Source organism: Eutrema salsugineum, unplaced genomic scaffold (assembly GCF_000478725.1).
Source record: "Eutrema salsugineum unplaced genomic scaffold, Eutsalg1_0 scaffold_14, whole genome shotgun sequence".
NCBI classification, from domain to species: Eukaryota; Viridiplantae; Streptophyta; class Magnoliopsida; order Brassicales; family Brassicaceae; genus Eutrema; species Eutrema salsugineum.
This window is the reverse complement of record NW_006256877.1, coordinates 6,930,944-6,945,025: the sequence shown is the minus strand read 5'-3', so window position 1 is coordinate 6,945,025 and position 14,082 is coordinate 6,930,944. Positions and strand designations below refer to the sequence as shown.

General features: G+C 35.6%; 3 protein-coding genes across 16 annotated transcripts; 2 read left to right on the top strand and 1 right to left on the bottom strand.

Moving 5' to 3' along the window:
• The first annotated feature begins 1,193 nt into the window (after window positions 1–1,193).
• On the top strand, window positions 1,194–4,461 carry LOC18022821 (pre-mRNA splicing factor SR-like 1). 14 transcript variants are annotated; one of them, XR_002900521.1, is made up of 7 exons: window positions 1,197–1,302; window positions 1,642–1,991; window positions 2,418–2,530; window positions 2,884–2,964; window positions 3,173–3,262; window positions 3,373–3,444; window positions 3,530–3,548. XR_002900521.1 is itself a non-coding variant. In XM_024158830.1 (7 exons), the coding sequence occupies exons 6-7, from the start codon at window positions 3,400–3,402 to the stop codon at window positions 4,295–4,297; spliced, it is 813 nt and encodes a 270-aa protein (XP_024014598.1). In that variant the 5' UTR covers window positions 1,222–1,302; window positions 1,642–1,751; window positions 1,846–1,991; window positions 2,418–2,530; window positions 2,884–2,964; window positions 3,373–3,399; the 3' UTR covers window positions 4,298–4,461. The 14 variants fall into 14 exon arrangements, 9 of the variants coding, with proteins under 9 accessions (XP_024014594.1, XP_024014596.1, XP_024014598.1 ...); XM_024158830.1 differs by lacking the exon at window positions 3,173–3,262 and having other exon boundaries at window positions 1,222–1,302; window positions 1,642–1,751; window positions 1,846–1,991; window positions 3,530–4,461; XR_002900518.1 differs by lacking the exon at window positions 2,418–2,530 and having other exon boundaries at window positions 1,194–1,302; window positions 3,127–3,262; window positions 3,530–3,784.
• A 3,767-nt stretch (window positions 4,462–8,228) lies between these two features.
• LOC18022820 lies at window positions 8,229–10,527 on the top strand. Its single transcript, XM_006405824.2, has 9 exons — window positions 8,229–8,499; window positions 8,573–8,632; window positions 8,699–8,746; window positions 9,373–9,505; window positions 9,605–9,681; window positions 9,825–9,923; window positions 10,009–10,079; window positions 10,154–10,244; window positions 10,333–10,527. The coding sequence occupies exons 1-9, from the start codon at window positions 8,269–8,271 to the stop codon at window positions 10,441–10,443; spliced, it is 921 nt and encodes a 306-aa protein (XP_006405887.1). The 5' UTR covers window positions 8,229–8,268; the 3' UTR covers window positions 10,444–10,527.
• Window positions 10,462–13,010, bottom strand: LOC18022819. The gene is made up of 6 exons (XM_024158919.1): window positions 12,864–13,010; window positions 12,692–12,751; window positions 12,574–12,607; window positions 10,865–12,497; window positions 10,690–10,786; window positions 10,462–10,602 (listed from the first exon to the last, which is right to left on the bottom strand). The coding sequence occupies exons 1-6, from the start codon at window positions 12,971–12,973 to the stop codon at window positions 10,548–10,550; spliced, it is 1,989 nt and encodes a 662-aa protein (XP_024014687.1). The 5' UTR covers window positions 12,974–13,010; the 3' UTR covers window positions 10,462–10,547.
• Between the last annotated feature and the right edge of the window lie 1,072 nt (window positions 13,011–14,082).

Below are 14,082 nucleotides of genomic sequence, written 5' to 3'. Positions count from 1 at the left end.
TTTTAAAGCTTAAAACTATGAATAAAACCTGTAAAACAAACCAAAGACAGAAAATCCATATTAGGCAAGTAAATAAACATATTCATTCTCTTACCTTGGTGGGTTGGACGGCTGAGATGATCTTAAGTTGGTATGATGCTGATGCTGAACAAGGACACTTCTTTGTTGGGTCGGAGAAGTGGCAATTCAGTTGTTGGGCCGTCTTGTATCAGGTAAGCTTCTTCTTTATTAGGCTCCTCCAGGCTTCTTTCTTGGACCGTGGCCTTAAAGCTTGGGTACAAAGAGTCTTCTTGCTTGTGGATGCTAAGTAAGGCTTCAATAGCTTGATTAAACTCCTTTCTCAAGACTCTAGTTCCGGATCTTGTTCTTGGCCCTTGTCTCACGGCTGGTATAGGTGGAGCTTGTGCTTCTATGCCCTCATCACACACACTACGATCACCAAAGCGAGACAAGATGCAGATGAGTGGACTAGCAAGCTGGAGAAAGTGCATCAAAGTAAGAATCCTCCTAGACAGATCTCTAAGAATATGAGGTGGTCTCCTCCACCTTTGGCATGGCTTAAGTGTAATGTGGATGGGGCTTAGAGCTGTCATGATCAAAATAGTGGATTAGGCTGGATTCTTCGTGATGAAAATGGTAAGGATCTTTGGATTGGTGCAAGAGTTCTGCCACATTTGAGGTCTGCTTTGGAAACCGAAGCAGAGGCTTTAAGGTGGGCTATGCTTTGTTGTGCAAATTTTAGCTATCAACACATCATGTTCGAATCCGATTCAAAAGTGTTAATGATAGATGCCCTTGTTGAGGAAGATGCTTGGCCTATCTTAAGCTCGGTTTATCAGGATATTAAGCAGATATTATGACGTAAGCTCATTTCAAATTGGCATTCAACTCTAGAGAAGGTAACAATGTGGCTGATAGGATAGCGTATGAATCTCTTTCTTTTTAGAATTGTGATCCTAAGTTGTATTCTAGTACGCCGGAGTGGTTAAAATGGTGTATTGAAAAAAGACAAACATTTGGTGTAATTGCTTTTGGGGAATATGAGTTGATGTAGAAAAAAAAAAAAAAAAAAAAAAAAAAAACTCTGGTGTTCTTGGAAAAAATATTCTTTAATAACTGGGACTAAATTCGAAAATATATAATAATATGAGGACTTATTTGAAAACAACTTAATTTAATGTGGAGGCAGCTCCTATCCGAAAGTCTGATTCGAGATCGCCGTTTCTAGGGCTTTTTTCTGTTCTTCTCTGTCTCTTCGAGTTTGAAACCTAATAATCTCCATCACAGTTCGTCAGATTTCAGGTTTTTTGTTTCTTTCTCTTTTACTCCTTATGATCTATTGATAGCATTTCGAAATTTAAGTTCGATTGCTATTAGGAATTGATTTAACACAAATCCGATTTGTTTCTTCTAATCGATTATGATTTTGCAAGTTCCGTCAGAAATCGGTATCGAATTTTCACTTTTTCTTTTCTGGGTTTGGCGAAATTGAGATCCTTTACGGTATATAGGCCATTTCTAGGGTTTCAGATGAATCTAGGATTTGTTCTTGATTCTCTATGTATCTGTATTGCTTTTAATTCTTAGCTTTTAGCTGCTTGTTGTTTTTTATTAACGTGTTTGTTGAATTTCTGTTTTCAGGTTTTTTTTGGGGCTCGTAGGCTTTTACTGTATCTCTGAGCATTTTTGATAGAGAAAACATGGCAGAGATACAGACAAATGGAAGAGCATACGAGTCGCTATTGGAAAAGGTTCTTTCCATGAACATTCTTTCTTCTGACTATTTCAAAGAACTATATGGTTTAAAGACTTATCATGAGGTCATTGATGAAATCTACAACCAAGTTAATCATGTGGAGCCATGGATGGGTGGAAACTGCCGTGGTCCTTCGACAGCGTATTGTCTCCTCTACAAGTTCTTTACCATGAAACTTACAGTGAAACAGATGCATGGGCTGTTGAAGCACACAGATTCTCCTTATATTAGAGCAGTGAGTTAATCTTTCTTTTAACCATCTTCTTGCATTATTGACCTAGAAGATATAGTTGCTAGGAGCGCCTTCGGGCACCATCTGATAGCCTGTTTGATTAAAACAAATTTGGTGCAACAATCTTAATTTTTATTTAGAACTGCATGACATGCACATAGACACGCATTTGCATATTTATCTAGCCTTGTGTGCTGTTTGTTCCAATATCTGTTCTTCCTGTTACTGGATATCGGCTTCGTTGTTTCTTGTTAGTCAATGTTAACTCGGAAAACGTAGGTGTTTCCTTTGTTTGGGGAATAATTAGAGAATCTCTGACAGTCAGGTAATAGCATTCCTTACCTCTGGGTTCCATCTGAATCTATTCTTTTCTCATCCCGTATTGAAGGTGTGGACGTATGCATAATTGTTCTCGTGTTTTCATAACAGATTTCCACAACCACAAACAAAGTTGGGATGTCATTCTTTCTTTTGAGTTGCTGAGAGTTTCACCCACCAATATAAATAAGACCTTTCTTTGCTAGCAGTATCTGCAAATCAAGGTTTGAGGTGTCTTTTCTATTTTAGCTACTCTATCTCTCTAGGATCATCTTTCTGCCCATTTAACAGTATAGAAACTGGCGACGGTGACAATAATCTGTCTAGGATACTTCACTCTTAGTTTGGCACCAGTGTTCCGATTAGAGTTCTAGGATCTATGTGAAGATTTTTTTTTTTTTCGTTTTAATGAGATAAACTGTGCTTTCTTGCGTTTTATGTCGATGTTTCTCCAGTTTCTTGCTACTTTGTTTTGCTTTGCATTTTTCCATGTTATATTCCATGGTATAACAACTTGTCTGATCTGTTTTTCTATGTTCATTACTCTTGATCTGACCCGAGGGGACTAAATGTGCAGGTTGGATTCCTATATTTGAGATATGTTGCAGATGCAAAGACGTTGTGGACATGGTATGAACCGTACATTAAAGATGATGAGGTAAGCATTTTTTTTTTTAACACGATCGCCTATTCATACATATGGGTTCATTAAAGTTATTGTGTCACTGTCAGTCCATCGTGTTTTTCTTTAGGTCCTCAATATGTTTAATTTAAAAGCTTTTCGTAGTACAGTATTTTAAATGAGGTTATCTCACAACAGAGTTTGGAACCATCGAATAGATTATGTTTGTGACCTCTGGCTACAGTTATAGCGCATCTCAATTATCAGCTCTTCGGGTGTACTGTCTCTGTCTGGAAGTTCCTGTGGCCAACTGCTTACAAATTCGTTGTTGTGGGTTCGTGTTGTTATCATTATACACGCCCCAACTTGTTTGAACATGGCTCTGCATTGCTCTGTATACTGCTTTACATGAATAATTGAATAAATGTATTTATTTTGCTTCAGGAATTTGCACCAGGATCAAATGGACGGATGACGACAATGGGTGTATACGTACGTGATTTGCTACTTGGACTGGTGAGTCATAAATTGTGCAATCTGATGTTTTCATGTCTCCGTGATGCTAATTCCTGAATCTGACTGACTTTGTTGGTTTTTGCAGTATTACTTTGATACTTTGTTTCCACGTATTCCTGTTCCCGTCATGCGCCAGATTGTATCAAACCTTGAGAAGATGAATCTGCCAACTAAACCTTCTGGTTCAACTGGAGACATGACTCGTGGCTCTGACGACACTGCCCGTCGTCCACCATCAGTAAAAGCATCACTCTCTGTTTCATTTGGTCAGCGTGCACCTCACCGTGCTTCCACCAGAGGCTCCTCTCCTGTTCGCCGCCCTCCACCTTCTGGTTATGACAGTAATGGAGGCGATGAACTACAACAGCGGTCCCCACGTAGGAGCCAGATCCGAGACTATGACAGAGACTCAGACAGACATCGGGAGAGGGACAGAGACAGAGACAGAGAGAGGGAGAGGGACAGAGAGAGAGACAGAGACAGAGAGAGGGAGAGGGACAGAGATAGATACAGAGAAAGGGAGAGGGATTATGGTAATGATAGGAGATCGAGGCGAGACTATGAAAGTAGAAGCAGACGCAATGATTATGAGGATGATAGAAGCAGACATGACCGAAGGAGCAGGAGCAGAAGCAGAAGTAGGAGCAGGAGTTTGCAAATTGAGCGTGAACCGACTCCTAAAAGAGATAATAGCAACAGGGAGAAATCAGCTGTGACTGTGAACAGCAATCTTGCGAAGCTCAAAGATTTATATGGAGACGCGAGTAATCAGAAAGGAGATGAAGGATTTGGAACAAGGAGGGATTCAAGCTCAGAAGAGGTCATCAAGCTTGGTGGTTCCTCTTGGAGGTGAAAAAACAAAACAAAAACAAAAACAAAAACTGTGGATTTTAAAATGCTTCTTCTATTTCGTAGGATGATGCATGTTGTTTTACTGTATTGTTTTAGTCTCCAGCAAGCTACATTTGTTATATGCCTGAAATTACAGTTTATTAGAATTGATATTTATCTTGAATTTGTTTTAGACTACGTGCTGTGTTTTTGAGTTTCTTTTTTTTTTTTTGTAAAAAATGTTTTTGAGTTTCTTACATGCTCTCTTCTGTAATGTATCTGTATTATTCTCGGCAAGGTAAATGTAATCAAGCAAATCAACTTCTCAGTCCACATTTACCGGATGTGGATTTTTCTACAACCTTTGACAATGATCTTATCCAAATAATTAGGTTATAAAAAGGTCTCTTTTATTTTTTGCTTTTGGACATTACTCTGTTCTTTCATCGTGCTCTGTTTTTGAGCTCTATAAACATTTGGACCATTGCTTTATTACTTTACTAGGTATTTAGTCCGCGACTTGCGCGGACCAAAAAGTTTTAAAAACAAAAATAAAAATTTATGTTATAAATTAAAAATAATTAAAACAACTATTTAAGACATAAAAAAAATCAAAATAAAGTTAACTAAAAAAGTAAACAATTTTCAAAATTAATTACTTTAAAAATACTTCATAACTGAATAATCCACAAACTAATTTAATTAAAATAAATTCTAGTTTTTCGTTTCCTATTTTTTCCTCTTTATTATTTTTTTTTCTTTCTTCTTCATCGTTTTTTTCCTTATTCTTCTTCTGTCCATATTTTTTCTTGTTTTTTTCATGTGTTATTCTTCATTTTTTTTCTTCTTCTCATATTTCTTATTCAAATTTATCATTACATCTTTTTTTATTATTTAACACATTCATCTTCTTCTTCTTTTTTGTTTTTACGGTTTATTCTTCTTCTCCTTATGATTTTTTTTCATATTACGTACTCTTCATATTTTTTATGACTCTATATCTTTTGAGGCTGCGAAAAAAGATAAATACACATTTCAAACTTAAAACTCTCTTTAAAATTGTGTTATATTTATTGTTAGATAAGAAAGCTGCATTAAATTTTGTAGCTTGCTCCTTTCGAACAATCAAAACTGTTTTTGGGTAATCAACTTTAAAAAATAGCTTAAACATATATACCAAAAAAAAAATTCTCAAAATTTCTTAATTATGCTAAAAACAAAAATATCAAAAATTATAACAAATATCAAAATAAGACTTTAAGTAAAATGGAGTCTCCACAAAAAGGTTGTGACATTTTCACGGTGCCAAGATTTGCAGAATTTTGTATATAATTTATCATCGATTTCTTTCACACTGTTGTGCTAGAATATTTATTTGTTACCCTATTAAATAATTTTTAAAAATAAAGAAAATACAAAATTAGATGGAATTGAATCCTTCCAACATACAAACTTAAGAAAACTTAGAGTTTTAGCTACTTAAACAATTTTACATCTTTTGTGAAACTTAAGCAAGAGAAGCTTTACTCTGATCCAAAAACAACATTTTATAATTAACAGTTCAAACTCAACCGGAAACACATGAGATGAAAGCACTCCACACGAAAAAGATTTCAGTCGGAGAAATGTGCAAAAGATCAAAGTACAAATAGTTACATTTTTCTCCTGTCTCTGCCCATAAGTAAAATAAAGGAACCAGAAACCAATATCAGAAAATTTCTAATACTGGACATAAGTGACAACACACACAAAGCCCATTCAAATAAAGTGATGTTCGAATAAAAAATAGTAATTTTGTTCATGTGTCATCATTATTATCAATAGAACTAACTTTGAGAGTAAGAATATGCCAAGTGGACTAACATTTTTGCTGGAACTAAACTCCTTGTTAGCTTGTTTTCTTTTGTTCTCGGCAGCGACAGGTGGGGTCTTGGATAAAACACAGACCACCATGTTCTGCACCTCGTTCACCGAAGCTTCTTTTGAACTGTTATAAATTAAGGATTCATCAGATCAAGTAATAATCCATAATCAGATGATTAAACCTGTGTTTTTGTATGTGTTCTTTTAAAGTTTCATGTACCTTCCAAAAGTTCAATCAGCTTGGCAATCTTCACAAGAACCAGGTGAACTCACGTTCATTGCCATGAGGAATTTCGACACCGTATGTCCTATAGACCATTCTGAATCGTCACCAAGAGCCTACACCACAAAACAGAATACATGATCTTTTTGTAATAATTTTTTAAAACATATAAAACGCTAATATCTGACTCCGAGAACTGGTTCGGTTCATGACCATAATCTAGATCTTCATCACCAGCAAATGAAATCTGTTGCATCGCAAGATGAAACAATAAAACGCGAGCACCTAAGAAAGAAAAAACAAAAACAATCAAAACTTAAAACAGATGATTAAACCTGTGTTTTTGTATGTGTTCATGTACCTTCCAAAAGTTCAATCAGCTTGGCAACCTTCACAAGAAATAGGTGAACTCACGTTCATTACCATGAGAGATTTCGACACCGTATGTCCTATTAGACCATTCTGAATCGTCACCAAGAGCCTACACCACAAAACAAAATACATGATCTTTTTGTAATAATTTTTTAAAATATATAAAACGCTCTTATCTGACTCCGAGAACTGGTTCGGTTCATGACCATAATCTAGATCTTCATCACCAGCAAATGAAATCTGTTGCATCGCAAGATGAAACAATAAAACCAAACACCTAAGAAAGAAAAAACAAAAACAATTAAAACTTAAAACAGATAAGAATCAATAAATTAAAAAGGCTCGACTCAGCCCCAACTAATAAAAGAGAAAGAAAAGTGCACCAAAACTGGCTAATATATAAAACATAAATATGATAGATAATAAAAAAAATCACAAATCTAAACTTAAAGCACAAAAAAGAAAATAAAATATTACCCTTCGGTATAGCAGTAAACTAAACAATCAACGATCAAGAAAGTCCGGCTAAAACACCACATCCTAAACAGAAAAAACAAACATCAAACGTTATTATTAATAAGAAGAATTTATAAAATATAAATAGTTACCAACTTCTAATATACATCAGAACAAAATATATTCCTGAAGAGCTATAAAAGGGAAGACACAAGGTATCACCTAACATATATAAAAAATGGTAGATCTACATGAATATAAAACAAAAATAACAACCGAATAGAAAATTAAACAGCACAAAAATTATTTTTTAAGAAGTCTCAAGATCACTAATGTAAAACACACGAAATATATAGCTTACATGATCGCCAAATATTACAACTGTGTAAGTGAAGAAAAAAAATTGGTTAAAAAATCTTTAAAATTTATGCAAATCGGATAATTCATATATATTTTTTTATTAAAAAACAATATCTAAGTATTTATCAAGACTTACTTAAAGATTAAGGGAGTAACATAACTATATATGATGATTTTTATTTTTTAATGTTTTTTATAATTCATATAAATATTTTTTTTTTTAAAAGAAAACAATATCTAAGTATCTATTAAGTAAGATTTACTTAAAGATTTATGGAGTAACATAATTATATATGATGATTTTCGTTTATTATTTTTGTTTTAAAAAATCGTGATTTTAATTGTAAAATCGTGATTTTTAATTTGATAAAATCGTAGATTTCGATCAGATTGAGATAAAATTATGTATTTTGATTTGATTTAATATTATTACAACTTATATATAATAGTGATTTTAGTTGTAGATAATTTTTTGTTTTATTTTTAAATTAAAAATAATTTTAAACAGGGGTAAAGGGTAATTAGCGAATTCAATGAGAGAGCCTTTTTATTTTGCTTATATATGATTTTTTATACTAATTTTTTTAATACTTTTGTAATAACAATTCGCTAATGATTTATTTACTTATTTAATTTTAATTTTGAATTTGTAAAGCGATTCTGTCCATAAAATCAAAATTGTGTATCCATGTTGCTTTGCAACTGAAACACCGAAAAAGATGGATTCTCTTCTTCTTCTCCAACCTCTCTACAGTCTCTCTGCCACTCACTTCTTTTCTCAGCACCGAAGTTTTCGTTTGATTCATCATTGCTCATCTTCCCCAAAACCTCTTCTACTCTCGAAAAGGCGCAACCTTTCAAAACCTTTGACTCTCCCATTTGCTCTTGCGGAATCAGATTCTCCTCAACCTCTAGAAACAAGCTCGAAATCTCTTCTCCTACAACTCTCTGTAAGTGCAAAAAAAAAAAAACTCTTATTTGAACGAATCCTTTTTCACAGAATTGAAATTTGTTGTGTTGCAGAAATGTTTCGATCTTCCATCAGATTACTTCCAGCAGCTACCGAGTGATCTTCGACTCGATGTAAGCCCTAATTAGCTTCCTCAAAGTTTCAAACTTAGTGTTGATTTTGGGTTTTTCTCTCTCCAGTTAAATGATGCTGCTTTTGATCTCTCCAATGGACCCATCATCGATGAGGTTAGTATCTCTTTGCCCACATAAACTGAATTTTTTTAGTGCTAAGTAATCACTTCCATTGACCACCAAATCAACACTATAAGCTCAAATTCTGTGAACTTATTCATATTTTTCGAGGGGAGGAGATTATCTTAGTACTGGGTTCAAGAACAGTTACTTCATCTCTGGGATCTCTCATGTATTTACGCTTTACTGGTTTGTACTAGCAACTAATGATAGAAATTTGCAGAAGAATATATAGCTAAAGACACAAGTCTGTATTCCTTTAGAAAGTAGAAACTGTGCATCTCATGTAAGACATATTGGATCTTCTCTTCTATCACTGCTGTCATCTGTGGCTTCATACTTCTGCTCCAATAATCTCTACTAAATGAACTTCTCTTAAGACTCTTTGCAACTTCGAGAAGAATGTCTTCTTCCCTCTATTGTCAGTTGACTAATATCTCTTTTGACTTAGCTTCCTTGTTCCTGTTTTCTCTTCCTACTGCTAGAACTTGGTTTGTCTTTTTTGCGATTTGAGGATGAGAGGTTCCTGAGTCTTTGTTGTGTTTTATAAAAGCCCACCTCATTGCCTGACTGACTTAAACTTTTGGGTACTTATATAATTGCAACCTCTAAATTTGTAGTGTGGTCAAGAGCTTGGGCAGACCTTACTGAAACTGTCCCGTGCTTGGGAGCAAGCTGACACATCAACTTCTCGTAGTTTAGTGGAGAAACTTCCTGAACTGGAAATGTCATTAACAGATGGTGCCAGATCAGGTAACAAGAAGTAGCTCTATAGAGTATGTGGTTACGCATCTTTCTATATCTGTGCTCGTGTTTCAAATAAGAGTATCTATTTACCTCTTATTTGTTCAGCCTTTGGGAGGCGTCTGATATCTGCGGGAAAAAGGTTCAAAGGCATGGGACAGTATGGTCAAGGTGACTTACAGAAGGTACCTGAAATGTAGGTGTGGTTTCCTCTACTGATTGTTTGATTATGTTAGTCTACCTTGTAAGACTTAAACAGCCACAGTAATACAATCCATTATTGGTCTGTACTATCCATTATTAAACTAACGTTGCTGAGAACTCGCAGATAGCTGAAGCGATGATTACAACTGGAGAGGTTCTATCTGCAAGTACATCGTCTGCTTCATTGAGTAATGAATCTAAGTCGCAAACAAGGATGTTTAAGGTAAAGCATAATATATGGTTTCTCTTGTACTTTCACTGAAGCTGCTTTGCGGATGAGAACTGTTCTGTTTTTGTTTGAACTGTAGTTTGGGGAGCTTCAGGTTGCTGTGAGTCCAGAGAAAGCGTACGCCGGAGCTGCCATTGCGTTTGTCTTTGGGTATTTATGGTTATTAGTTTTGAGAACTTTGTATCACACTTTTAGCAACATCTGTTCATACTTGGATCAAACAGGATACTTTCATGGCAAATCAGTCAGGGGATCCAAAACATACCAGAGAGCTCATTGCAGTATGCAAATGACAATGCATTGCTACTCGCAAAGGTTGGTTGATCTATAACGGTTGGTGTATGTTGTTTAGAGGGTTTTTTAAATCTGACGTTTTGTCATGTGTTTTTGTTCTTATGGGCAGTCTCTGAGAGGATCTATTCTAGCTCTGTTTTATGCGTCGACCGTCTTGTCAGGCTTTACAACCGTTGGACTTCTCCTACTCGCTAAGCAGCTTTCATCAGAGAAAGAGTGAATCTTTGAATGATTTACACTTCTATTTCGAAAAAATGATACTAAACTTTAATAATAGTCATAATCAATTTCTTTCTCCAATACATTGCTGCTCCACTTTCGATTTCAACTTTGCTGATCCTTGCTCCCTTCCATCAACTCTTTTAATTTCAACAAAACACTGTTGACAACAGATTTTCAGTGATTAGAGCTTCAGCTTAACAGGCAAACATGAAAATTCATACCAAAAACGAAAACAAATGTATACCTCTCATCAAGGGAAGGCATTAGCTCTTTGACAGCAGAAACAAAGATCGACTCATCCGACCTCCCATGCGACGATGAAGCTTGGTTTTGTTCACTCACTGCAACACAAGCAAAGTTTCAGTAATGATATGAAGACAGTACGAGGAACAAGGCGTTTTTTTTTTTCTAATCCTCACCTTCTACATTTTCTTGAAGCCTTGATTTGCCTGCAAGATATGAACGTTGATCCGCTTTTAACTCTATGCCTTCTCGATCAGCAATTTTCTCTACTACGCGGCCGATTAGGTTATATGCAAACAAGCTTGTATCATCACAAATTTTTTGGACTGCGAGGTACTGGTTTTTTCTGTTTCTTTTGAGTGTACTATGCTCAGCATCATCATCACTCTGTATGTTTTCAACAGAATACAATGAACGAGCGCTAGACTGAACATCACGCTTGCTCGTACCTATGTCATGTCCATAACTGATACTTGTTGATTTATTGGACGTGGGTGTGACAGAGAGAGACCTAGGCTGAACTCTTGCACTACTCTCTGCAAGGTCTCTTACAACGACAGAAGTACTGATACGACGCTGGTTAACTGTGTATGAAGAAGCACCCAGATCAAAAACTGAGCATTCTGCGCCACCTTCTTTATCATCCGCACAAGTTGAATCCATTGCATCGTCTTGAGTGTCATCATCATCTTCTTCACTATCTTCTAGCTCCTCCATATACGCATTACCAAAGTCCTGATCAAGTTCATAATCTGGAGAACATTCCCAAAATATCTGCTTCAGCTGAGCACTCACGTTTAATATTGACTCGATCTCTTCCTCAACTGCTTCCCTTGGACACAAGACATCCCGCTTAACATCGTTGACCAATGAAAGAGCTTCTTTTAAAGACTGTGGAATGATATCCATATCACCGCACTCAAACAGATATTCAGTCAACAATTTTTTCACAGCTGATCTTAACTTCCTCTTTGATAGTTTGTGTTCTTGGTCTAAGATAAGACACATTCTTTCCAGCTCTTCAATCTTGACCACTTCTACATCTTTATCTTTGTCATCATAACCGATTAACCAGACTGCCTTCACTATCTCCTCCTGCAGGTTCTTAGTTTCTGGTGAGAAATGCCAAAACTCTGTAGCAGCGGCAGTTTTGTAGCCAGAGCTTAACTTAAGTGATAAATCAACTAAAGACATGGCCTTAGCCAATGGCTCCGGCAATTTATCCCCTGCATACAATCCAGAAAGCATCTTCTCGCTAGCTTTCCTCACTTTTTTGATAAGATCACTTCTTTTCAGATGACGGTAACTTGTACCTAACCGAGGTATCTCTCTTGAGCCTTCGAGTTTCCTTGTCATTGCTTTTAGAGCCTGAGTCGACAATTGCTCTAGCTCATTAAGTGTCTTCATTACAGCATCAACATGAGACTGAAACGTGGGTGGTGCCGGATCCATCCTGCAATCTTCCCGGTAATTCCTGAGATCACTAAGAACTTGGCTCACCTGCCTAACAATGTCTGCATTTCCTGTATCGTGTTTTCTCTTTCTGTAACCACTCTTGATCCATTCTTTGATCACTTTTTTCATTTTAGCTGGAGTCTCCTCAAAAGAAGTAGTAGAGCCTCCTGTGACTATTGTTGCAACGTGACGTAGACCAATGTTCGTCAGAGAATCAAGAAACATGTCGAGCTTTGCAACAACGTCTTTAGTGCTCAGCTCTGTCTCCTTTTGTTGAACAGAGTTGCTAACATCTCCTTCTTTGCGAAACCCAAATGCTTCTTCTACACGAGACTTCAAAGTCTCGTAGATGATCTGAGGAAAAAGCAACAGAGTGAAAACGCAATAAGAGGTTCGTGAGAGACTGTGAAGAGTGTGAGAGAGACTTTACATCATCTTTCCTAAGCAAAGATTCAGGGAGGAATCTGTCGAAAAAACACACACACAAAGTGAGCTCAACATAGAGTCACATAAGCAGCAATAACAAATAGAAGAAGAAAAAAACTCACGCGCATTCCTTAAACTCAGTATGATTCTCAGATTTAGGCATATCAAGACCCAACAGGAACCTACCAAAGACATCAAAAAGACAGAGAGATTGATTCCAAAACATTCGAGCATCTTGAATGAATTTCTCGAGTCTTCTAATGCAAATTTGAAGGGGAAAACAAGAAGAAGAACCTTCTCTTGAGGTTAATCCGCTCCTTTTGATCCTCAATCTGTGAACATATCAAATCGATATCTTCCTTCAAGAAATTTGAGGTATTGTGATCTGAGCTTGAATAATCCATCGCCTAACTTGTTGGAGACGAAGAGACGAAATGATGTTAAAGGCACGGAGGAAGATGAAGTAACCTTAAAAGTGTCTTTTTCTCTACTAAGCCTCGGTTAAACCCTCGGAGATAAGTTTTCTGGAACCAAAAGTGTCTTGATGAGAGCCAAAGGTGTGGATCAGTTTAGTGGCCAAAGACGATGGGTTTTTTTCTACAGAGATCCATAGGCCCAATCAAAGGTTCATCAATTGAGCTCACCATAGAGTTACATAAGCAGCCATAACGAATAGAAAAAGAAAACTAAATTGTTAAGCTTTGACCAAATTTTATTCAAATTTAAATAATTTTATTTATACTAGGTTTATATCCGTTCATACTCACGAGTTTTGTTTGACATAATATTTTTATAAATATATTTATATTAATATATATACATAATAATTTATAAAAATATGATAATTTACTTGATTGTTGGTATTGTTTTTTTTTTAAACAAACTTTATAACTAATTCTGTTTATATTTAACCAATTTTTCTTTTAATTTTATGATTTTTTGGATTTCGAAACCAAACCAAATTTTAATGGAACCAAACTAAACCTGAACCAAATTTTAAATTATCTGAATACGTTTTATAACTCTTAACCAAAAATTTAAAAACCTGAATTAAACTCGAACGGATATCTAAACGCCTAGGCCTAAAGTGTCTTTTTATTACATGGGCAAAATGATACGATCGTTGATTAAGAAATGGGTTGAGTTGGGCTGATCGTTGATTAAGAAATGGGTTGAGTTGGGCTTTATTCACACTTATTTCATATAATCAACATTTTATCATCAAATTAAAAATATTTTTTGTTAGTAAACTTATAGTCGTTTTGTTTTCTGGTGTATGCATGATTTTCGATTAAATAAATAATGTAATGGAGTTTGTTAAGCTAATTTATGTGGTATAAGATTATTGTTTGCATATTAGCAAAGCAATTAACTTATTTTTCTAGCTATCTCAGTTGCATACGTTTTTGTGTGTTATTTGCAGCTTTTTCCTCAGGACTACTGAGCAAGAAAACTACAGAGCTTGGCTGTTTAAGCACTCTGATGTCAGGTATGAGAGAGAATGTCATCCTAT